Source organism: Hipposideros armiger, unplaced genomic scaffold, assembly GCF_001890085.2.
Source record: "Hipposideros armiger isolate ML-2016 unplaced genomic scaffold, ASM189008v1 scaffold_105, whole genome shotgun sequence".
Classification (NCBI taxonomy): domain Eukaryota; kingdom Metazoa; phylum Chordata; class Mammalia; order Chiroptera; family Hipposideridae; genus Hipposideros; species Hipposideros armiger.
Window position 1 is genome coordinate 2,902,675 of NW_017731455.1, and position 25,650 is coordinate 2,928,324.

Consider the following 25,650-nt stretch of genomic DNA (forward strand, 5'->3'; position numbering starts at 1 on the left):
CCCCCCGCTTTTATGTAGTAACATATGTAGTTTTCATTTATTAAGTTTATTGGGGTGACATTGGTTAATAACATTATACGTTTCAACTGTGCAATTCTAATTATAGATGATACATCAACTGCATATCACATTGTGTGCTCACCACCCAGAGTCTGGTCTCCCTCTGTCACCATAAATTTGATCCCCCGTTGCCCTCTTCGTCCTCCCCCAACCCCCTTCCTCTCTGGTAACCATCCTTCTACGGTCTGGGTCTATGAGTTTGTTCATTTGTTTGTTGCTTTCTGTTTTACATCCCACGTAAGAGTGAAATCACATGGTTCTTGTCCTTTTCCGGATGACTTATTTCACTTAGCATGATACTCTCAAGATTTATCCATGTTGTCGCAAATGGCAGTATTTCATCCTTTCTTATGGTGGAGTAGTAGTCCGTTGTCTGTATGTACCCCACCTTCTTTATTCGGTCATCCATCGTAGGATACGTAGGTTATTTCCATGCCCGTTTTTTAGACAAAGAAACTGAAGTACGGAAACGTGACCTGCCTGAGGCCACAGGACAGCGGACAATGGACTGTAGGAGTCAGGCTTCTGAACTGTATGGTGCTGTTGACTCAGTGGTCCCACTCTGTTTTTAGCTATAAACCTTGACACAGTTATCACACACTTACGTTCCCCTCTCCTCTCTCTTCATCAGCATTTTAATCCAGGGTAGACTGTTCTCTTCCCATCATTCATGAAGTCTTAGCATTCCCCTGCCATTAAAATGGTCTCTCCCCAAGATCCAACATCAACCAAAATTGCGTTTGTAATTGCTTGTCTCCCAAGAAATTTTGGAGGATATAATTTTTTTTTTAAAGGATTGGTTCACCTGTTTTTCAGTTCATTCTTTATGCATTATGGCATGCTGTATGTATCCGTGACTGTGTGTACCTCTTTCCCACCCATTTAAAGTATACAATTCAGTGGATTTTAGTATATGTACAAGGTTGTGCAAATACCACACTATTTCCACAACATTTCATTACCCCAAAAGAAACTGCCCACTAGCAGTCACGTTCCACCCCCTTTTTCCCTCCGGTGCCTGACTGTACTAATGTACTCTCTGTCTCTATAGATTTACCTATTCTGGCTATTTCATATAGAAGGAATCGTACAATATGTGACCTCTTTTGTCTGCCTTCTTTAAGTTAGCATAGTGTTTTCAAGGGTCATCCCTATTTTTATTGCCAAATAATATTCCATTGTGTGGGTTTACCACATTTTATGCCTGCATTCATCAGCCGGGATTGGTGCACTCTTATCCCAATATGCGCCATATTCACTGAGCTCCCAGTGATGCTCACGTTTGGTTCCCAAGCTGCTCCGTGTCATTTTCCTGGTCTGCAGGAGCCTATATCCACCTCAGCATGTTTATAGAGAAGCAGGCGGTAACTAAAACATTTCAATTAACCAGGCTGTAGTTGGCCTTTTTATAAGCAGCAGTAATAAAAAATGTGGTGACCACAAGATAGGTTGTCTCTGGTCTGTCTCTTAACGTAGCGGCATGCAAGCAATGCATCATTTGTTAGTCACTATCTGGGGGGCTGGAGGCTGAAGACGGGGTGAGCAAGAGGGGTCCTCCTCTCAGGTTCTTCCAGTGGCTTCATGTCTTCTGACCTGTAGCTCAGAGACTTGGGGGCTTATGGCAGGGCTGACATTTTCTTGGAATCCACAGCCCTTTGCAGAGGAACTCAGCCTTAAGGCTGCCTGAAGACTTCGAGGTGGCTCGTCCTGGGCTGCTTTTGGTCACAGAGCGAGATCTGTCTCTGAGGCTGATCCCCCGTGGAGGATGGGGGCCGCACCATTTCTTTTTGCCCCATGCATCTTTCTGCCCTGGAGAGCATCCATTACCTATTCTTCTCGGTCTGTTTTGGGAGTCTCGAAGAGTTTTGACCTCAAAATCCCAAGGGTCTGCACTCTGGTTCAGAATTCCTAGTAAACTACATGACTAAGTCACTTCACTTCTCTTTGCCTCACTTTTTTCCCTTTTATAATGGGGTTTGGAGATTGTCTGCTGTGACCACCTAAAAAAAGATGTGATGATAATTTAGAGGATTAAAGGAGCCTTTGAGAAAGTAATATGGGATCTGCAAATATACAGCATGCTCGTTACTGGCACTGCCCCCGCGCTGACAACTTATGCTGATGACAATCATCAGAATCACCAGGCAAGAGGAGACAAAAGCACAGGCCCACAGGCCCCCTCCAGACAGTCTGATTTAGCAGGTCCGAGTGGGTCAGGAGAAAAGTCTCTCTAAACCGGCGAGGTTGGGAACCAGGACCACGTCACTACCATGAACTAAATCTTCCTTGTGTTAGTCTCTGTACCATTCATTAGCTTACGGTTCAGTGGTCTTAGATGACGTTTCTAGGTCTCAGAATATCTAGCCCGCACTGGGCACAGAGCATATGCTTTGTAAAAGCTGCAGGAATTCATGTGTTAGAGTCCGAAGGGATTTTTTGAGATCATGTTCCCTAATTTCCTACTAGACACTTAGGCTCAGAGTGGGGAAGAGGGTGCCCAGTGCAGGATTGAAGCGGCTGCCCAGGGTGGCAGGGCTGGGCCTAGAAAGTAGGCCTCTGACCCCTTCCCCTTGTGCACTTCCCAGGAGCTCACAGTCATAATTTTAAGATGACTTTTTGGGGAAGGTGGAAGGAAGGCCTTGGGCCCCAGGCGACCGGGGCCATCTGGGTGTGAGAGGAAGGGCCTGATGAAACTCTATCCAGCTTCCATGAGCTGTGATGCTACCCACCTCCCTGCAAAACCACTGACCTGGCAAATGCCAGATACCTCGGTGACAGGGGTATTGAATGATTGGCCAGGCAGAGAGAACAGTGAATCCCAAGTTCTCCGGCTATTGGATTTTTGTTTGTTTATTATTTGCTTGTTTTGCTTTGTAGCTCTGATAGAAATAATGTTCTGGTAGCCTTGGAGGAAAATAATTGAATGGTTTGCCCAGCGACTAGCGGGGAAAAGAGAGATGCTAGATGTTGGAGAAGCATGATTTATTCCTTTGGGGACACTGAGACGTCCCCTTAGCCATGCCCTTGAGGCACTGATCCCTGGCTGGGGTACAGGCAGGGGTGCCCAGCAGTTGACAAGAAAATCAGGAAAGGTAGAGGAAGTTCTAAGGTGCATCCGGATGTAGCAGAAACACCTGGGAGTCTGGAGCCCTGTGCCCTCGATGCCAGCTGACCCAGTGACCTCAGGCAAGCTGGGTCTTTTTCTCCTGACCTAAGATTCCTCCTTGGGAAAATGTTCATTTGTAACTTTCTGCCCATTTCCTTCATAGGGTTATTGTGAATGTGGTTCCGAATTCCAACATACACTCTGAAAGTGAAGTGATCCTATTAGGACTCTTTAGATTGTTATGATTAGTAAGAAAAAGGTTAACTGTAAGGATTTCATTTAAAAATTGCATAATGACCAACCCATAGAGATAGGGGAAAACTGTTAAAGTGTTGTTTTACACAGGTGCCTTACTATCCTGTTCCCCCTTTTCCCCCCTTTTCCTTTTATGTTGAAAAATGGGATAGTTGGTAACTTGAAGGGAAACGTTTCCAAGTTCTTGCTATGTTTGGTTTCATTAAAAAAGAAAAAGTCAGTCCTAACATCTTACTGAATTTTTTCTGTGGCTTTCTTCCTTCTCCAAGTTCAGAGTGTACCCAGTTCTTCTGAGGTCTTTGGTTTTCTTTTCCTTGGTAACTATAGTAAATACTCCCAACCGGCAGAAATCATATGTGCCTGAATTTTCTTTCTCTATGCAGTCATGCTTTATAGGCAAATAAAGCCTCTTTAAATAGAGCCTCTGTCTTAGGCTCTCTGTGGAATTTTCAAAAGAAGCAATTCCTGGAGTATGTTTTAACCTAGGACAAAGCGGCCTAATCTCCTATAGCTTCTGCATCTGCAGGAAAATTGGTCAAACATTTTGTAGTAGTGGCCCTAAGGATCCTGCAGGGTTCTGAAAACCTCTGAAATAGTTTCATGTAGTTTTACTCTTAAGCCTATGTGATCAGTGCTAACTTTTGGGAACCTGTTGGTATCTGTATGATTCAGAGAGTAGGACCAAGTATTAAATTAATCACAACTTGTTCTATTTTAACCATTGGGATAAATTGGGATTCCCTGACCCCCGGGGCAACATTACTTATTTATAGAAGATGGCCTGAATTTTCCATCTTCCATTTCTGAGAAATGAATTAGGCTCAGAAAGAGCTGACCAGGCCTGTTCTTCCGCAGGCCTGTGTGTGTGGATGTGTATTAGAAATGGGCTGCACAGGATGAACTCCTCCTGAAGAGTTGTGTGTGTGCTGTTGGCCTTGACACTTGTGCTTCCTATTTGTCTTGCTAAGATTTTTTTTTCTTCCACTTATGTTGAGTGGCTCTGGTGACCTTTTGTGAAACTCGGTGGTGTGAACCTCATAATCATGGTCTTTCACTCCTTCCCGTTCACATTTTGTAGTAGCGTTGGCGAGGGCCACCCTAAGGCTGCACAGGGAGGGTAGGAGCAAGTCACCTTGCAGGAGAGGAAAGATAAATAACTTTGGACTTCAAAGGCCATGGCTCTCAGTTTGGGATGTTTAGGCAGTGTAGTGACTTTCCATTTTATAAGAAACACAGCATGCACAACTTTCTGGCACTGCGAGTTAGGAAATCTTAGCAGTCAATCTATCGTGAGGATGGTTTCCAATTAATTTGAATTCTTGTAAGATGAATTTTTCCAGGGAAAAGCACCCCTACTGAGAAATAGCTGGGATCGAAAAAGCTGTTTTTGTTGGTGTTGATTTTGTACTTTGGTAAAGGATGCCTATCTACCAGGCAGGGGAGGGGAGCAAAACCTTAAAAAATCATAAAATCAGGGGCTGGCTGAGTGGCGTGTTGGTTAAGAGTTGGCTTGGGACGCCAGCTCTGAGCAGCAAGGCCCTGGTTCGGATCTCACATGAGGGCCAGTGATGCTGCGCCCTCTACAGCTAAGATGGTGAACAACAGCTTGACCTGGAACTGGGCTGTTATGATTCGCTGGTAACGGCGTAGGCTGCAGTGAAGCTGCAATGGGCTGCCATAAGCTACTGTGAGTGGCTGGCAGCCAGCGTGAGCAGCCGGCAGCCACCGTAAGTGGCCGTCGAGAGGCCGGCGACCAATCTGCCTCACCCGGGAAGAGTGCAATGATAATACCAACATGGGCCAGTGAAGTGACGTCCTCCACAACTAGACTGAAGAACAAAAGGTCAGCAACTTGTTTGTTCCCCTTCCCCGATTCCCGAACGCTGTTCCCCCTCCCCAATTCCACAATAAGATCTTTAAAAAAAAAATTAAAAAAAAAAAATATATATATATATATATATATATATATATATATATATATATATATATATATATATATATAATCAGCCCTTTTCTGGGTGATCGGTTTTCTTTAGGAGCTAGTTTCCCAAAAGAGACCAGTTTCATCTCCACTGAGTAAGTGTCGTCTCTTCAGGCTCCACGGTACTTCTGTTCCCGCCTCGAACTTTGGATTCTGCCTGAGCCTGTGGCTAATACCACCTGTTGGTGACAGACAGAGTTGGCACGTGGGTTTTATTCTAGTTTTGTGATGTGTGAAACTTGTAACGTTGGAAAGCTCTTGAGAGAGGAGATTCTGAACCTAGAAAGTCAATTCCGAGGCAGATGGGGTACATCACCCATGACCCGAGAAATTTCTGCCTGGTCCTCTTTTTGTGGTGATGGCGATTTGATGACACGTGACACGTTGCCAAGTGTCTCTTGGGAAGTGAGTGATAACTTTTAAACACATGAACCTTTTCCCATCAGAATTGCTCAGGGATTTTCAAACTTCCATTTTGGAAAGGAAGGGTAATCATTGCATGAGACTGTGGTCGAGTGGTTAGACCTTGTGACTGGGCGTCACGGCCAGAGAGCTCAGATTCTTTCCCAGACTTTGCCCCCAAAACTGGAGCCTGCCAATGATGATTCAGTCCAAAACATTTTGGGGCCACCGTACATGCTTTCCTATGTGATTGTGTTTGGCTGTCTGGACTTTAAGGCCTGGTGAAGGCGTGAACCTTTCTGACCTGTTCTTCCAGCTTTTACGCATTCGTTCCCTAAACCAGGGATGGCAAACTGCGGCCCACGGGCCAAAGCTGGCTGGCCACCTGTTTTTGTATGACCTGTGAGCAAAGAATGATTTTTATTATTTTTAAATGGTTGGAAAAAAATCAAGAGAAGACTATTTCCTGACACAGGAAAATCATACGAAATCCAAATTTCAGTGTCTGTAAGTCGTTTTATTGGAACACAGCCATGATGTAATACAGATACACATACATGTTTTGGCCGAGTTGTATAGTCAGGACAGGCATGGTAGGGGTCACAAAGCCGAAGATGGTTATTATCTGGCCCTTCACAGAAAACGTTTGCCAACCCTGCCCTGAACAAACAAAGGGATGGACTCCGCTTGTCCGTCCGTCTGTGGAATGGAAGGGAATGAGAGGAAGTCGTGCCAGGAAGCGGCTTTGGTGTTTTATCAAGGATGCGGTGTTTCCTGGCAGGCTTTGTCTCTCTCATCATCACTGTCCTGTTTGTTTAGAAACTAAGTTTGTACCAAGACCTCAGCAACCCTCAGGTGGCAGGTTCTCTGAGTAGCCTTTCATGCCATCCTTGCTACCCAAGCTGGGTTCACAAGGATGGGGGTGCCTTTGTGGGCGCGGGTTCTATCAGGCCCACTTGTCCCTAGCTCCTGGAGGGGCCTTGTGGTTTGGGAGAACCCTCTCCTTTTTTTATTGGGGGATTGGAAGAGGAGAAATTCGAGATGTGTACCTTTTTCTTTTTGCTGACAATTTAACAGGCTTTTAAATTGCCTTGATTCCTTTCAGGCCAATGGTATTGTATATATTTTGAGACTTTGTCCACAGGTCCAGAGCTTAACTTAAGCTCCCTGAGACATATCGTAAAATATGATTTTGGGGAAAAAACCTAATGGGCCGTGAGCAGAACATTATTATTAAACAAAGGATGAAACACTTAAGCGGAGATGGCCTTTTTTTTTTTTTTTTTAACAAAATGAAAGTCGAGCAGACTCCATTTCAACAGTTTTCAATGCAGGAATTCCCACAGCCCCATTTGATTGCAGTTTGTTGAAAAGTTTAATGTTTTTGTAGGCAATTCATAATTTCCATGTTGAGCAGCCTAAAAGGAAGAGAGCTGGAGCCCAGTGTTGTTTTTATAGTGGCATGGTGGGAACTTTTTTTTCCTCTTCCCCAAAAAGGATATAAAACCGAAGCTGAACTATTGGGAAAATGTGGCGTGGCTTTCCAACGGGTTCATAAACCTGCGATGCTTCTTTCTTCAGGTCTTCCGTTTGGACCCAACAGAATAGAATTTCCTGCTGCTTAACGTCTCCAGGAAGGAAAAGATTTTCCTCTAGGCTATAATAGTACCTAATTTCCTTTTTCTTCCCTTTATTTATTTATTTTCTCTATTAATAAGGACCAATTGTAGAAGATGAAGAGACCTGGGAAATCCATCACTTTTGGAGGAGGTTAATAACTTCCTTTAAAAAATCCTGACATAATACTTACTTTCCCAAAAGGAACCTTGTCAGCCTGAATGCCAGTTAAGATCCAAGGGACGGGCATTGATTTGCGGAGACCCAGCCGATGTGTGGGATCAAGTTGCATTGGGATGGAGAGGGTGGGGCTGTCACTGTGGAGTCTGGGCAAGTCCTTGGGACGGGGGCCGTCTTCCTCCACCATCTGGATTTGGTTAGCTCTCTCTGGGCAGTGGGGCCGAGTCTCATTTCCTCCAACCAGTAATGTTATATAGGCAGTGATCCTGGGCTGCCCTAACATAATTGAAAATTATGTGTATTGTAGGCTTGAAGCGCTGAAATGTAGGCTCATAAAAATACGGGGTGCAGGTAGCCCACGGAGATTGGATATGGCACACAATGAAGCTTTTATGTAAAGGAAGAATTATAAGTCTCCACATTAATATTGCATTATGGGTATGATAATTCCTTGGTGGGTTCCTCAGGGCAGGTCTGTCACCTAAAAGAAAGCCTAAATTTCCGAATTCTCTGGAGCTGGCACTTGCGCGCAATCAAGACAGTTTTGCCGATGGCTAAAGATGAGAACTTGCCCATTAGTCTCACCTTCCCCACTGAGGCCAGCATGAGGCATAGGTGTGTGGTGCTGGACTCTTCCTAGGTTTTTCTGAGATGGAGAGGTGAGTGTTGGTGGGTGTTCATTTTGGTTGGCCTCAAGGAAATGACTCTGTTGAGTGGTTTTGACCAGCGAAGCCCATATATTTATGTGGCAAGTGAGAATGGGAAGAAGTCTGGACAAGACAGGGCAGCGTCGATTCCCATAGCTCTCTGGCTTGGGTTATGGGGCTGGGGGTGACCATGGAAACATTTACCTCACGGGCTTTTGATTTGGGTTGATACTGCTCCCGAACAAGGTATTTGGAAATGGTGTGAAGGTGACTAGCGGAGTGTCTGCTGATAGTTCCTGTCTGGGGCTCAGAATCCTAGAAATCCTTCAGTGCTTGGCCAGCCCCTCACCCACTCCCACCAGAGACAAGCCCCTCAGATTACAGATGAAAAACTGAAGGTCTGTAGAAGCAAAGGGATTTGATGCAAGGTCTTGCGGCAAGTTACCGGAACTGGGAACCAGGTTTCCTCATCATGGCATGCTTCTAGGTAAAAGCTCTGAAGTGGTAGAAGTCGCTCTAACCTTGTATAGATCTAGGTTGGGAAAATGACTGTGTATCTTGGCAGGTAGCTCGTGGGTTAGGATCTTCCAGCTTCATGAGTGACTGAGTTTGGTTTTAATTCGCCGGACAGCTGTATCTTTGAGGAACCCATGGAACAGCCTGTGGATGGCTTTGGCCCTTCTCTGTCACATGAGATTTGAGCAAACCCTTCCTTTTTCAGGACTGCCCTTTGCTGTCCTTTTTCTTTCTGTTGAAATCTTTGTGACTTAAGACTGGTGCAGCTTTCCCCCAGTCACTTTTCTCAGAAATCCCGCCTTCTCTCTTGGCATTTCCTGGGCACGATTCCCTGAGTCTCTGCCACAGCTTCACCCCGTCCTATCTTGACACAATCTGTGTAGGAGTTGGCTTCCTCACATGTGCTTTAAGCTCCCTGAGGGTAGACCTTTTTGTCTCCCCATAATGCTTCTCGAGAAGGCTGTGCATAAAGCAAGCTTTCATTGGTGTTCACTGAGTAAAATTTTCTGTAGGATTAATATTAAAGCCAGCCATTTATTTTGCTTTGGGTCTCTGAAAAGAGCAAGATAGTTCCTTATGTACTCTCCAAGCATTAACTGATGCATTCATCAATTGACCTTCAGAGGTACAAAGGCCAGTGTTGATGTCCTTATTAAAATCTTAGCATTGTGCCTGAGTTTTGTTTGCTTGTCTGAAGTTTTCCTGAGTGAAACGGTGCAATGTCGCCAACAGAAGTCAGATACCTGGAAGTTGATTATTCTTGTGCTACATATCTCTGGGACCAGACAAGCCACCTTACCTCAGTTTCCCTTATCTGCATGATGATGGAGAGTTGGGTCAGTTGATGGTCCTGAAAGCCACCATACCACTTTTGACAGAAGTACCTCCCTTCTCCGGGGTGCCATATCTTCATTTTCTGCCTCAGAGAAGGGCGGGGACACACACATAATTGGCTTTTAATATCTCTCTTTTTCTCTCTGTGGTAAACCTGTACGTATTTAAGAATTTCTCCGGCCTTTTGAGATAAGTGTATACATTTCATGGCACCCTGATTGTGCATCTTTTACCAAGCAATGTTTTGGTTTTATAAGCTTTTGGGTTGGGTGAAGAACTCCCCCTCACCTTACTTGAGTAACTTCTAATAAAGGACAGTTGCATATGTTTACCCAGCTTTCTTTAAAGTGAAGGATGATGGCCTTTTAGAAACGAAGGTTCCCGAAAGAGCAGATCCAGCATCTGCTAGGACCCGGCTTGAGACTGCTGGCTTTCGGAAGAGCTGTGTTCTTTCTTCTGTCTCCCGGCTCCTCAGTGCTCCCCTCTAAAGGAGCTCATTAATGCAGTCATTTTATCTGAAACCACGTGTAGTTGCCAATAATATTGATGTTGTGTACGTGTACCTGTTGAACAAGAACTCTTAAGGAAAAACCTATTGGTGTTGCATGATTTTTCCGTTCTTGCTGTTATTTGCATGCTTTTAAGTTTTTCCGTTTCTGATCCGTGTATCATGTATCCCAAGAATAGTTTTGCGTTTCTTTTCTGAATTCATTTTCCATGTTCGTTTTGTTTGCTCCCTCCAGTATCTGCAGATGAAATGGCCACTGCTTGATGTCCAGGCGGGGACCCTCCAGAGCAGACAAGCCCTCAAGGATGCCCGCTCTCCATCACCAGCACACATTGTGGTAAGTGATCGTACAAAGGCAATTGCTTCCTTTATTGGGAGAGATGAAGAAAGCGTTCTTTTGTTGACAACAGGCTTTGTTTATCAGTTTTTCTTTCTTTAAAAGTATCTTGTTGGGTATATTCTTGGATATGGTTTATATTTAGAAGGTACTTGTTTTCTCCTATTGGACCTTAGCAATTATGGCCTACCCGGAAAATTTCCCACCACCCTTTCCTCCTAGTATTGGGTTCGAATCTAGCTTTGTGGGCTCGAGTTAATAGGGCACAACCTCTATAATGTGGGGAAGATGACATGGTATCAAAGCAATTTAAAAAATACAAAACCCCAAGTTTTTACTGAAAAAGTCATTTAGGGGAGGTGAGTTGCAGCGGAAGGAATTAGAAAACTCAGAAGGGAAGCCCTGGGTTTGAGACTATCCAACCTGCTTCCCTTTCCCCCTATTTATCTTAATTGTTGGAACATTTGACACTAACATCAGAAAAATTTCTTCTGCGCTGACTGATTGATCCAAGGAATGAACTTAGAAAGGCTTAAATTAAATTTAATCTGTACATCCATGGCCTTGAAAATGTGGGGGTTTAATATAGGAACCATTTGTTTGTAGTACTAAGAGACTACAGCATAACGTGTGTGTCTACATATATTTTTAATGCCCTTTTCTAAGGATTTTGTAGGCTCTGAAAGTAGAATTTATAAATTAACCTCTTGAGAAGATAGCTCAGCCTTATTATAATAGTCTCTTCTATATATTTATATCATGAGTCAGACTTTTGAAATAATTAATGGGAGGCATTTTTTTATAACAAATCCATGACAGGTAGCATTATGCAAAAGCATGAAACAATTCATGTATTTTTAATTTAAGTATCACAAAATGTTACCCACTAATATATTTTGCCTCTGTGTTACTTGTAATTTCTAAAAAATGGCAAAATAATTTTCTTAAGTAGGAAAATATCAAGATGCATTGTGTCAGAATTCAGGCTAACTGCCTGCTGATTTTGTAGCCTGCTATATAATTGAATATATATTATTTAATGAATTATGCCTCTGTTATAGGAATATTAAATATCTATGTAAGTATGTTTATATATATCACAAAATAATTTACTTCCGCAAAGCCACATCTTGAGCCATTGTTTGTGAAAACGTCTTACAAATTTTTGTTACAAGGGAGGCATGTGGAAAGAAGGTTGACGTTTTCCAGAAGCTTCCTCCTCTCTCCCACCCCACAATAAAAGGGATACTCATCATTACACCTGCTCTTACAATGCCAAGATTTCAGGGCTGGAAGTGACCTTAGATCAGCTAGGCTCAACCTGCTCTCAGAAAAGGAAACAGGCCCAGAGATGCCTTCACTGAATTGCCCAATGTCACACACTGTGTTAGTGGCCAGAGCCAGGACTGGACCCAGTTCTCTTTCCAAGGCTCCCTTTCCAGGGCCTTGTGGAATGTTCTCTCCTAAGGGAGAGAAAGTAACTTTCTGTGGCTGGTTCTGTTTTGCTTTACTATAAAATCAGGCCATCATCAGGGACAGTGTCTCAGGTGTAAAGAAGTTGTTGGCTTGGGGGTTCTGATGCAGCTTTCTCCTAGAAAAGTGAATGTCATGTAAAAACGTCTATTAATAGCATCCCAAGATTTTTAAAACAGCGTGATGGTTACAGAGTCCTCAAGGGCAAAACCAGGAAGCTTGCCCATTTCCCTTCTCCTGTCTCCCTGAACTTCCCAGTGTGGATCTAGGCTTTGAAATTTATGTCTCTGCTTTTGTCAATGCTTGGTAGGACTCACCCCCATTTTTTTATGTGCAGAAAAAGGATGTTACCTTTCAGATGTCTTGGAAGCTTTTTCTCTCTTTGAGTGTGGAGAGAAGATAGAGTTCTTAGAAGTGGTTCAGAGTGGACACAGCCCCTCCTGAGTTTGTCACGGAGGTTCCGGGGGCCCTCAGTGGTGAGCGCACCCCATGCAAGAGGGAGGATTTGTTCACTGGTAGAGACGTAGATGATTGTCCCCCTTCTCTCTAACCCCGAGCCCCCCAAATCCCATAACAGTTGCCACAACTTAGGCTTTAAGCGCCTTATTTTCATTTGTAGAATTAACAGTCTAAGCAGTTGGTAAAACACTTTTTTTCCAGAGCCAGTGTGAATTTTGGAGAGGGATGTAGTGAGGGGACTTAGGTTCCTTTATCCTCTGCTGTTCATTAGAAGGCATGTTTACCATAGCAACCACTCCAAGCACACACCACCCTTTAGAATGGGGACCCCGGTCCAAAGGAGCCACAGCTGTAATACGATCTGTTCTTTCTGCTCTGTTCCGGGGGACCTGGGGAAGGGCCGCTGCATAGAGGTTATGGGTTGGTGGTGGAGGGTGGGCTCTGAGTGCTGGAGAGAGGAGAACAGCCATAACTTGGACAAAAGGAAACCAAAGTTGTGAAATACTTAATGCTTGTGGCAGCTGACTGGTGTCTTTGGTTATATGAGTCACCCGGTAATTGCATTTCTGCCGTCTTCAGCTGACACCATGGGCTGAGGAGGGGCAGATGTTGGGTGCTGCATGGTGGGTGGGGCGTTTTTCGTAGAGGGAGATGGGAGACGAAGGTAGAAGAAAGGCTGGAGATTGTTGACCACGCGCAGTTTTTGCGATTGAGGAGTCATACACTTCGTGACTATAAATTTATGATGACCATTTCACTGGACACAGGACAGTGTGTCGACCAGAACTGGTGCAGCAGGTACAGTGTGTCTGTATCTATGAAGGGGGCAGTCATGCTGCATCATGGCTCGTGTATCATCGGGCTCAGCGGTGGCCGGGGCGCCCGGTTCATGTTCAGATCCACTGAAGAATGGCTAACTTTTCTCCAGACTCCTGGCTCTTCTTCGCATTTTATTTTTTATTCTTTTAAAGAAAAGCGTTGTCACATCACAGTGTTTCGTCAGACATGTTTCGAAATCATGGTCTAAGGATTGCTTCCTAATTTCTACGAAATTTGGATTTATTGTGATTTCTGGGCCAAGCTGTTTCATAGTTATTTCTAATGTTTTCTTTTGAAAATAGAGAAGTGTTCAGTGTTAGTAATCATGAGAGACTGTAACTATCACAGGTTGCTAAGAAAATAACTTTTCCCCAGTCTGCATTTGGGGCCCGAATTCTCACATGGGAATTGAAAGTGTTTTGTCTGCGTGTTTTCATCTGATTGGATTTTTTTCATGTGGCCTGTGGGTTACCACATTATATAAAAAAATTGATGTGTAGAATAAATGTTCTTAACAAGTGGATTTGAATTGATCAAGTAATATTTAAATTAGGAAGCCCCACAGATTTTAATTCCTGTAGCTGATAACAGCATCTCATTTATTATAATCCACCAGCTCCTGATCTGTGTTTTAAAGAAAGAGGAAATTATTCCCCAATGATGTCTTGAATTTTTGGTTTCTTTTTTTTTTTTTTTTTTTGGTTGGGGCTGGCCAAAAAATAGGAATTTACGCAACAAATCTGTCTCTTCCTCCCTCTTCTTCACCTTCCCTTTCCCCCTAATTCCCTCTCTACATCCCCAGAAATCCATCTACTTCCTAAAATCTCAAAGACACGAGCCACAAAAGTTCCAGATTCTTCTCCCCTCCCTAACCTCCACAGTTCCGTTTTCTAATTCATATAAGGAGCTCAGATTTCTTTCCCTGCAGTGTTTTAAAATTTATATTTTTAATTCTTTGTTCTTTTTTTTACCTCTTCCAAAATGAGTGCCAAGCAGCTGGTTGTGCTAAGTGGAGGTGCTTAAGTCTTGGCCGAGCCACCTACTGTGGCCGGCGAGCACAGGGGTTCAGAGCTGCCCCCTGGACACCACCCCCGGTGTCTTTGCTGTACAAAGACTTTCATTTAACTTCCTTTGTACCCAGCAAAAAAAGATTCTGTACCCAAAATGGGGGTATTTTGGTATAGTATGTATCTTACAAAACGGCAAAAGGCTTCACAAGTTCCTACCATTTTACCTTGGGGGTTTCCTTTTGAAGTGGATGTGGAATTCTTCCTTGGGGTACATTGCTAGTGGTTCTTGGTCCTGTGTGTTTTGTTGTGTAATGAGCATCGAGGTGTGGAATAAGAAAGCCGTCTGAATCCCGAGGAGCAAAGCCCTCTAGACTGTGTGGTGTACATTTTGTTTCGTTGTTGTTGGTTACATGCTGAAAGAGAACAGAAAACTCCTATGAAATACAGAGTGATGGGCTGAACTACAGACGGGTCTCTGCTGTCTGCATTGAGCATTTTCAAGTCTACTCAGAGGGCATGGCGAGCGAAACTTTCGCTTTTTGTTTCTGAAGAGTTCAGGGATGCGGGCCGGCGGGGAACCTACTTATAACTAATAACAAAAAACCTGCTTTGAGGGTACCCCCTTGGTTATTAAATGCACACGGATGTTTTGATGGGTTACTTGACTTGGGTTGCATTCTGCCCTGTTCTGCCAGATGCTTATTGGCAGTTGGTGTGTGCCAGGAAGCCCTGTTGCTCGCTGAGGCCCAGAAAAACCATCACAGTCTCTACCTGTGGGGGAGGCATTGTGTCAGGGGCCATGAGAGTGCCAGGCCTGTGAGGCTATGACCAGGGAGATGGGATTTCGACTGAGAAACTGGTGAGGCTTACAGGCTGGAACAGCCTCCTGGGGACCTAGCCTTTACAATGAGACTTGAAGGCTCCATTGGAATTGGCCAGATGAAAGTATGGGAGAAGGGGTGGGAAGTTTCAGAACATTCCAGGTAGAAGGAAAAACATGTACAGAGGTCCTAAGGAGGGGCGGGACCTTGACCGTGTGAGAAGCAGCAGGTCTTGAGGGTACAGGGAGAGTGGCCTGAGGAGGCTCTGGGGAGGATTTGGCGTTTTATCCTGACCATTGTGAAAAATCACTGAGCGGTTTGGCTTGTGTTAAGATGCTGGCAGTGGGGATGGTGACAGTGGACAGGTTTGGAGGGGACAGAAACAGAACTTGCTGACAGATTAGATGTTGGCGTTGAGGGAGAAGGGGGGACTCCAAGGTAGCTTGATGGAGAATGTGATTCACTGAACCAGGAACATTGGAGGGGAGCAGGCGTTGGGTGGAAGAGTTGTCTTTATTTTATTTTTAACTTTTATTCATTCCAGCTTTATTGATATATAAAGTGACATGTAACATTGTATAAGTTTAAGGTATACAATCTGTTGATTTTATGCACTCAGGTATTGTAAAGTGATTACTGCTACTATTAGTTAATGCCCCCATCAGGATACATAGTTACCATTTCTTTTTGGTGGTGAGAACATTTAAGATCTACTTTCTTAACAACTTTCAAGTATATAATACAGTATTGTTAATTGTAATCACCATGCTGTACATTAGATCCCTAGAACTTATTCATTTTATAACTTGAAGTTTATACCCTTTAACCACCATCTCCCTATTTCCCTAACTCCCTGCCGTTGGTAACCACCATTCCACTCCCTGTTTCTGTGAGTTCACCTTTTTTAGATTCCACATATATGTAATATCACACAGTATTTGTCTTTCTCTTTCTCACTTATTTCACTTAGCATAATGCCTTCAAGATCTATCCGTAGATTCATCCATGTCTCAAATGGCAGGACTTCTTTCTTATGGCTGAATAATAGTCCATAGTGTATCAGTACACACCACATTTTCTTTATCCATTTATCTGTCGATAGACACTTAGGTTGTTTTCATATCTTGGCTGTTGTGAATAATACTGCGATGAACATGGAGTTCAGGATCTCTGTGAGATCCTGTTTTCATTTCCTTTGGCTATATACCCAGAAGAGAAATTGCTGGATTATGTGGTAGTTCTATTTTTAATATTTGGTGGAACTTCCATACTGTTTTCCATAGTGGCTGCACCAATTTAAAGTCTCAGCAACATGCACAGGGTTCCCTTTTCTCCACATTCTTGCTAACACTCATTATCTCTTGTCTTTTGGTGATAACCATTCTAATCGGTGTGAGATATTAATTCATTGCAGTTTTGATTTGCATTTCCCTGATGATTAGTGATGTTGAGCACCTTTTAATATCCCCGTTGATACATTTCATGTACCTTCTTTGGAAAAATGTCTGTTCAGTTTAAGAGCTCTCTTTTTAGCGAGATTAAGATACTAGGTGTGATGAGCCCCCAAAGCAATATAGCAATAGGAAATGGGAGCAATCCAGACTTTTAATTGGTTCCTTAAGAATAATGTTGATTATCTATTAAATTTCCATTTATTTAGAATATATTTAGGGAAGGGTAGAGAATCCTTCCTTTCTTTCCCCCAAATTTAGATAGTAGTTTCTTTTTTTTTTAGCTGAGCCATCCTGCTACCTGTTGCTAGCTCAGCCACAGCTCAGCTCAGGCCGGGAATCGAACCGGCAACCCTGTTGCTCAGAGCTCGCACTCTTAACCAACTGAGTCACTCGGTCGGCCCTAGATAAGTAGTTTTAATAGGTCTTTCTCTTGGTCTATGTTTACCATTGTTTGAACCACTGACTTAACATTCATTGATCTCGCGAATACCGGGGGCGCCACAAAAATGTATACACATGACTTGTATTCATCGGTATATATTAAGTATTATAATTTCAGTACAGTTTTTTCCCTTCTTAAAAGGTGTATACATTGTTTTGGCACCCTCTGTGTTTAGTGATTCTTTCCTAGGTGGGGAAAAAGTATTCTAGATGCTAAGAGACAGTGGAGTCAGTGATGCCTGCTAATAACCCTAAGAGCAGATAAGCCTGTAGCACTTCTGCGTGCCAGGCTTTGTTCTAGGGGTTTTACATGCCTTATTATCCTCACTTTACAGAGGAAGAACTCTGTCCCCGTACCGGGAGGTTAAGTATTTGCCCACTCGTGGGACTCGGGATGTGACGGAAGGCAGCTTGGCCCCAGAGTGTGCCAGCTTCTTGGCCCCAACAAGGGCTGAGAGGGAGACAAGTCAGTGGGTGCAGAGTGGCGTGTGAGGGTGCCTGGGAAGGAGTCATATATACGGACAGGATGCACATGGCTCGGGACTGCTGGCTTCCCTGGAGAGTGGGGCGTGAGGCTGGCTCAGGATTTGGTTTCTGGGTGTGGCCACTGCAGAGGACTCCCTGGTACATGGTGGGGAGGAGGGGCGCTCTGTAATGGGGCAGGTGAGCTTCGGGGGCCGTGACCGTGTGAACCTGTGCTGGCTGCCTAAACGCTTTTCCCTGGGCGCTGGCTCCACGACATACACACTTTCCTCTTGTTTTTGTTTTTTGTTCCTTTTCATTTAGCGATGACTCAGCCAGACTTTCTAGGCTACTTGGCATGGCGCTCCTAGCCGTGGGTGAGTCAGAACTTTCCCATTTCACAGACAGAACCATGGTAAGGGTGTATATTTTGTCTAAGGATATAAAGCACCTGTGAGCACTGCAAAAATGTTATTTTTGCATGTGCGCTATGCGTGTCTAATCCTGGGAACCAGGCTATCTTTTTTTGGCGGGGGGAGTAGTGACTAGGATCAGGAGTGCTTTGAAGGGAGAGAGTGGAGTAAAGCCCCAATATGTGCATCGGGCCATAACAGCCTGTGGGTAAAAAGTCCACGCTTCCTTCTCTCCTTCCAGAAAATACTCTGTGGTGAGGAATTCTGAAGCTCTTGAGGTTTGGGGTTCATGGAGTGGCAGCTGACCACCATGGCGATGTAAAATATTTCTGCCAAGAAGGATTGTGTAAGCTCGGTTCTATGCCCTTCAGATTAGAATCACAGAAGGTTTCACAACCTCAAAATCACATGTCATGTTACCCACTGCCGTTCCTTGTTTAATCATTCACTGTTCAGAAGTCTTCTGTGGTCCCTGCTAGACCGTTCTTAAATATAGAGATGGGGCATTTCTCAAATCCTGATGTTTTCGATTTCCTTTTGGTATAATATGGGCTCTTAAGAAATCTTTTCCTTTATATTAGCACTGAAATCCCTCTCTGAAACACTGCCTCCTTGATTTGTGTTTTGCTGTCAAATCCTCTTGTCAAAAATTATCCCCAATTGTAATTCACATCTTCAGTGACTGATCTGAAACTGAGGATGGGAGCTGCTAATTTTCAAACGAAACTCCTACCTCTAAAGTAAGTGAAATTAATTTTTAGAAGTAATTTTCCTCATTCATAAAATTTCTGTTCATTGTAGACAGTTTGGAAACTAGCCCATAACTTCACCACTCAGAGATTACATTATGAATAATTTGGTATATTTCCTTCTTTTTCTAGTGTGTTAATATTTATATTTGTTTTTTAACATATTTGAGCTCACAGTAGTGCTCTATTTCCAGACTTCTATTTATTTAAAATGAAAATGACGTAGCGAGTAAGCACTTCCTCCCCATGTCATTAAAATTCTTAAGGATTTTTGACCATGTAATAGCCCATAATATGATTATACCCCAATTTGCTTAATTAATGCCATATTCTTGGACCTTTAGAGTATCTCCTTTTGTTTTTATTTTAAATAATTCTGTGATGAACATCTTTTTGTGTAAATCTTTGTCTTCCTGCCCCTTTCCCTGCTTATTATCTTCTTAGAATAGATTCCTAGGAAGAAAAACAAAGGAGGGCAAATTAAAAAGAAAATTTCTTCCTCTATCGCTACAAGTTATTTTCCTGAAAGGTCTCCATTTTTATAACTAGCAGCCAATGGGCAGCTCTGGGCTAGCGTTTCCTGACATTTGTCTCACTGAGTGTTCGTAGGTTCCTGGAAAAACAGGGTCCCTCCTAAAGTAGGTTGAGGGAAACACTGGGTCATGCAGTCACTCATTTTCTTCAGGGCAGGGTCTTGATTCCTCTGGGTACTTTGATCCTTTGTAAGGAAGGGTTCCTAAAGCTTGCTGGGCTGCAGAACTCTCCCCAGGCTCTTCAGGGTCAAGGTGGGAACACACTTGGGAAAATTGTTTTAGTTGCAGCACCTGCTCTGTTTACCAAGTGTGGGAGCTTGTTTTAAATTAACATGGATCTACTTAGAGCTCGACTCATGGTTTGGTCTATGTTTATTTTTCCAGTAAATAAAACAAAAGTGTTCACTTGGCACCCATCCTGCCCTGTCGTTTCTTGTTTTGCTGATTAGCTCTCTGTATGGGGCTTGTCTCTCCAACCAGACTGTAAGTGTCTTGAAGCCAAGGGGGCCCCCATGGTTTATTTCTTTGCATGTGGCTTTCTTCTCGCCTACTGTGGTGCTTTGTAAATGAAGCAGAAAACCAGTTTCTGGCGAGGGTCTGGAGTTGATTAGCCTGGAATGAGTGTGACTTCATCGTTACCTTAGAGTGCTCAGAATCATCCTGGTGAGCCCGAGAGCTAGCCCACGTGTCGACTTTCTACGTGATGTGGTAGCATGCTTTGGAGAAACATAATTTTGGGTTGTGACATGGTGCAGGGTTTGCCAGTAACTTGATAATCCACCCTTATACATTCCACCTCGCAGAGCAGCGTGTCGAACCGCCACAGTAGCGTATTTATGTGGAACGTGGTTAACACAAACGCCCTAGAAGGCCAGGCTTGTAAGGTTTCTATCGCTTCTCAATCTTCGTTTAAACCATCTGTTTAGGGCTCCTGGGATGGGGTGACTGAACCTTTTTAAGAGGGTGGCCAAGGGGGCAACCCAGTGCTTGATTATTTATTATGGGAAATGGGTCTATTTCAGTAACAGTGCTATAAGGTATATGAAGTGATTTCCTGGTTGGCTTATTAATAGCTTGCAGGTTAGATGTTCACCCCCTTTTAATAAATTAATGGTGAGGGAGAAAACACCTGGGTTCAGCATTCTCCCTTGGCGTATACTGAGAACTAAGGAGGGAGAAAGCCAGAGGGGTCTGGCTGGGAGAGCTCACTGTTACGTCTATTTTGCACATAAGGATGTGAAAATCCGGTGAGCTACCTGAGTTGTCCAGGATTCCACGGGGAGGAGTGGCATATTCAAACAATTATTCAAGCCCTTGCTTCAGGCCCGTTTTCCCCTGAGTGCCAGATTCAACTTCCATTTGGATACCAAATAGACATGGGAAAGTTAGCATAGCGTGTTCAGATTCAAGTTGTTTATTTCCACTCCTTTCCCGTCACCAAGCTGTTAGTCCCAATGTTCAGCATTGCGGTAAAGGTGAACAACTGACCAGCAGCACAGACCCCAAACCTTGGGGTTCGTCTTCGATTCTTCTTTTTCTTTCATACCCCACATTGAATTATCAGCCTATCACATGGGCGCATAATCCATTCGCATATCGTATCAGTTCTGCCTTCCAAGTATTTGAATTCCGGTCACTTTTTACCACCTTCGTCGTTACCGCTGGAGTCCAGTCTACCATCACCTCACACTTGGGTGTTGCCTGAGTGTCTACATTGATCTCCCCACCTCCCACCCTTGAAACTTCCCATCTTACAACCTTGGTCCCTATGGTTTATTCCTACGTGTGAGATGGCCTTTTAAATCCTTAGATCCTATCACATCCTTCTGAGAGTCTGGAGGATAGATTTTGTCCTCTGAAAGAGACCCAGAGCAGCTATGAACAGACACTTGGCCCTGTCACCCGATTGAAAGGTGGGACTTGGAGATTCAAGGGCTCAGAACAAAGAGCATACAGGGAAACTTGGCCCAGACAGTGGCCACACACTTTTTGGGTTGGCTGGAGGAGAAAGGGCCAGGGAGCAACAGGAGAGCACATAGGCGGAGTGAACCCGTTCATCAACCCTTTGCTAGTGCAGCAAGATATGGCTGATGTCTTGCTCATACCCCCAGTGGGACCCAGGTGCTGCCTGACTATCAAATCCGAGCCCTGCCCTTCCCCGAAAGCATGCAATCTGTCCAGCCGTAGCTTGCTTGCAATGAGAAGCTTGTGAAGAACTCTGAACAGTGTGATGCAATCTGTTTTCCAGCCAGAGTCTGCATAGCGGGTGGATTTGGGCAGTGATTAAGTGCATCACCCAGGCTGTTTAACAGGCTCGAGTGAGATGGGCTCACCAAGTGTCCAAGTGGAGTGGGGCAAAGGCCTCTTGTTCTTCCTGCTCCAAGGGCACAAGCTCTGTGCTGCTCTCACAAGGATGTTGTCTACATTGCTCAGGTGCTAGGGTGAAGAAGGAAGGCAGAAAATCCCACACCACAAGGCTTAGGGACTGGACTGTCCCATGACCCTCTGAGACCACGGCGGGTGCAGGGGCCCTATTATTGAGACCTGTCTTTGGACCCACACTTACGATTCTCTTCCCCTTTTCAATGCTCCCGAATTTGGGCCTGACTCAGGGACACATGTAAGATTCTAAGGGAAGTGCCTCCCCACCCCAGCCCTTTCAGACTCAAGAAAGAAGCCAACCTCAATGGGTGGAGATAGAACATAAAATCTAATAAAAGTATCTCAGTACAGAAGGGGAGTAGGGCTGGGCAGAAGGGCTCCTGGGTAAATCTTTGGGGTGATTCAGTTGAAACTCAGGAAAAAATAGTTTTTTGGAAAAAGGTAGCAGCCCCCTTCCGCCAAAGCCCATAAATGAAGGACTGTCTGAAATCCAAAATTGCAGTGACCAAGGCAAGACATTGCCAAAAATTGAGTTAGTAAGTTTGGTAGAAACCATTTCCATTTTTAGAATATAGCCAAACACCTTTCCTCTGTTGTTCCTCTGGCCCCTTCCCTTCCCACTTTCACAAAGCTCTTGATTGGTATCTTTATTATGCTTTCTTTTTAATTTATCAAGTTTTCAGGTATTGAGAATAGCACCCATGTGCCAACCTTCCAGTATGAGAAACCAGACATTAAAGATGGAGCATGGTTCTGAAGATGACATTTTATCTCTAACCATTTTTTTTTCTGCTACCAGCATCCTCTCCACCCCCTAAGTATGGGGAACTACCTTTGCCCTATTCTCCTGGTCCTGGGAGACGTGATTGGGCAAGGGGCAGGCATGTGATGTAAGCGAAGATACTTAACGAGTCTTCACTCGGCAGAAAGAGTCTAAATCGATGGCTCTTTGTAACTGCCCTCATGCACACATTAGCACGCACGTGCGTGCAGCACAGAATGGAGAGCGCTCGTTTGCAGATTAAGATATATGTGGGAAGAGGGATGATACCATTTAATTCCGTGTGGCTGGCTCCAACCCTGGACTGCCCAGTTAGGAAGCCAACTATTATTAGAGTCTGAGGTGGTTTTCTGTCACTTAAACCAAAGAAAGCCTAGCTGGTACTGTTTTCCAGGCCTTAGGCTTATATTAAAAAAAGTTGTTCCTTTGTTTTTAAAATTCTTTTGAATTAAGAATGCTGGAGCATGAACTGATTCCTCTACTACTATGTCAGTAGAGACCAAAGTGAGCAGAACACACTTGCCTTTTTTACGAATGGGTTGATTTGTACTAATCTGAGAGTTCCTTTTAGAGGGAGACATACTGTGCACAATTTTCTCCTACAATTTCTAGAGGGAGGTTTGTGTGAAAAACAAGCAGTTTCCATGGTTTCCTCCTCTGGTCATAGGGAATTTTGAAAATGAACTTTAGGTATTTTCATGAAATTCCTGTTTCCATATTTTTAGTTTCTCAGAGTTTTGGCTGGGATTCAATGCACTCATCTTTGCCCTTAAGCTCTCTTATTCCTGTTCCTTAGGACTGTTAAGAAACAACTAGTTAATTAATGATATTAAGTACTGCCTTGTTGAAAAATGTGATAACCCATATAAATAAGTAGGTGCCACTGTGACCTCAGTGGTCTTCTCTGCTTATTAACACATTATTTTAGGGGCACTACTTTCTTATCATGGGCAATTGTGGCAAAATAAGCATACAGGCATTTATTTCTGTATGATTTATTGATTATTACAACTATACTGTATGATGACGTTTCTATCCCCTTTCCTTTAAAATACTTATAAACCATGGAAAGACCCTGCAGCTCCAAAAGACTAAAACTGTTATCCCAAGGACTTTGAACAGAGTGCAGTGTTTGTACCTAGACTGTAGGCTGGGGTAGTGTCTGCTTGGAGCATTGTGTTAAGAGATTCTGAGGCCTATATGTCAGGGCTCCAAGGGAAAGAATGCATTGATGGATTAATATCAGCCAAGGGTGAAGAAGGATAGAGAAAGGAACAAATAGAGGTGTTGATCATAAAACAAAAGCCAACCAGGTATTCCATCACTAAAAACAGATTTATTCGGAAAAAAGAAAGGATAAAAATTCCAAATGGTGCAGCTGTGGTGAGCCTCGTGGAGGTTTCTGCCTGGACAAAAATGGAGGAAGGACTTAATAGAGGGGAAGAGGAAGTTAAAGGGAGGAGCCGTTATAACCATAGAGCTCTGCTGTAACCATAGAGTTCTTCCCTGTAGGGTTCTTGTGATGACGCAGGTGTGAGAGCTCTCCTACAGGCCCTCCCGGTTCCTGTCTCGGTTAAGATCTCTGTCACTACATTTTAACAGTCGTGTCACCGCTGTCATTTCTGCCTTAAGCATTCTACTTTTTGGGAAAATGTCAGAAATTGAGACAAGAGACCCCCCCACCCCCACTCCACTGGATGTATCACAGCTCAGTCAAATGTCCATTAAGATGTCACGGTAAACAACATTTTTACTGATGCACCATTTAAAAACCTGTTCTAAATGAAGTGATGTGTGAAAGGGGAACAATTTTCATCAGAACCATTGTGCCCAGAGAACGTGCCCAAGAAAGTGAACCTAGGCTTAGGAGCTGGGCTGTGACTTAGCTGTCTTGATTGATTCCACTTAGACACCCGCAGCTGGGATGTCTCCTTGCTCTTCATGATCGGCAGGATGTGACATGAACCACGTGTGACGTGCAGATTCAGCCCCCGTGTTGTGTGCATCGGACCTGCGAATGTTGGCAGTGTACACACACAGTCCTGTTTCTGGAGTGATCGTCGCCTTTCCTTTTTCCCACTCTACAATTAAAAGTTGCACGATAAAAAAAAATCAGATGTGTCTAAAGAGGGTGATGACTTTAATGCTGGCTAAACATTTAATTTGGAACATTTAGGTTTTTTTTTTTTTTTTTAATGAGCCAACTCCTTAGTTATCCAGTTTGTTTTCAGTGTGTACCTGTGATGACTCTTGTCCTGATTTATTTTCTGAACGGTGAGTCCTGGCCTGACGTGAGACACAAGCACAACTCATGCCAACAATCTCATGGTTAAGTTTTAGAACATGATTTGAAAAATAGAACCCGTTGAGAGGCAGTCAAGACATATGGTGAGGTAGTGCGTGTTTGGACATCTGTGTGGAATAAGTGAGTGGGCAAAGAGCATTTGTCAAGGAGAGGGCGGGTGGGCCATTGGCAAGGGGTTCCAGGGGTGGCCAGTGCCGCATACGGAGCCCAGCAGGGTTGGGTTTGGCCAAGTGTTCCGGTGTCTGGATGCCTATGTGCATTTCCTCCCCAGGGTTTCAGCTGGCAATGTGGAAGCAGCTGGATATGCAGCCAAGGGTGGGGATTCTTGGGATCCTGTTAGGCGTAGGGGTGTGATACCAGAGGTCAGAACGGAAGCCAAGAGAAGGGGTTTGGGGGACTTGCTGTCTCAGGCACCGTCCTGGAGCCCTCCATTCCAACAGGATTGCAAACCATAGACCAGCCTTGTTCTCTTGCACTAGCTCTCCTATTCCTGATGTTTCTCCTAATCTCAGACTTAATCCTGGAGTTGGCACCTTGAAAGGGAACTCTGGAATTCTCTTGGTATAAAGCCCTCATTGTGATAGCTAGGAAATGGATGCATCGAGAAAGGGAGACATGTGCTCAAAGCCGTGATCATGCGAGAGGTTTACCGAGCACTTCACTTACTAGTTCCCAGTAACTTGACTGTTTTACTAATTTACTGTTATAAGGAATTTGCATGGTTGTCACATTTCAGCCTCACAAACCTTGATGAGTTAGCTGTTGTTACTAGCCCACTTTACAGATGAGGAAACTGAGGCTTAGGGGGACTGGTATGGGCAGGGTAATCCAGGTGGTAAGTGGCAAGCTGGAACTGAATGCAGGGAGTAAGGCCAGCACGGGACTCTCACCCATCGGTGTTGTATTAGGGCCGCGGCTAGGGTGTGGCAGCTTTCCCGACATAAACCAGGCTGGTGCTGGTCAGGCTTCACTGGGAGGCTTGTCCTGACTCTGTGATGCTGTTAGTTCCTGGTGAGGAAATAAGGCTTTGTGGGTTCCTGGGAGGAAAAGGTATGAACTCATGGCAAAAGAAAGGAATCAACAAAAGGAGATTTGCATCAAGGTG

General features: G+C 44.1%; 1 protein-coding gene across 42 annotated transcripts in view; it reads left to right on the forward strand.

The window, feature by feature from the left end:
- The window catches only part of TCF7L2 (transcription factor 7 like 2), a 215,443-nt gene that overhangs the window by 65,083 nt on the left and 124,710 nt on the right, over positions 1–25,650 (forward strand). For all 42 annotated transcript variants that reach the window (XM_019646606.1, XM_019646628.1, XM_019646624.1 and 39 more), the window contains one exon: positions 10,342–10,443. In XM_019646606.1, coding sequence (XP_019502151.1) covers positions 10,342–10,443 — 102 coding nt within the window. The remainder of the gene's footprint in view (positions 1–10,341; positions 10,444–25,650) is intronic.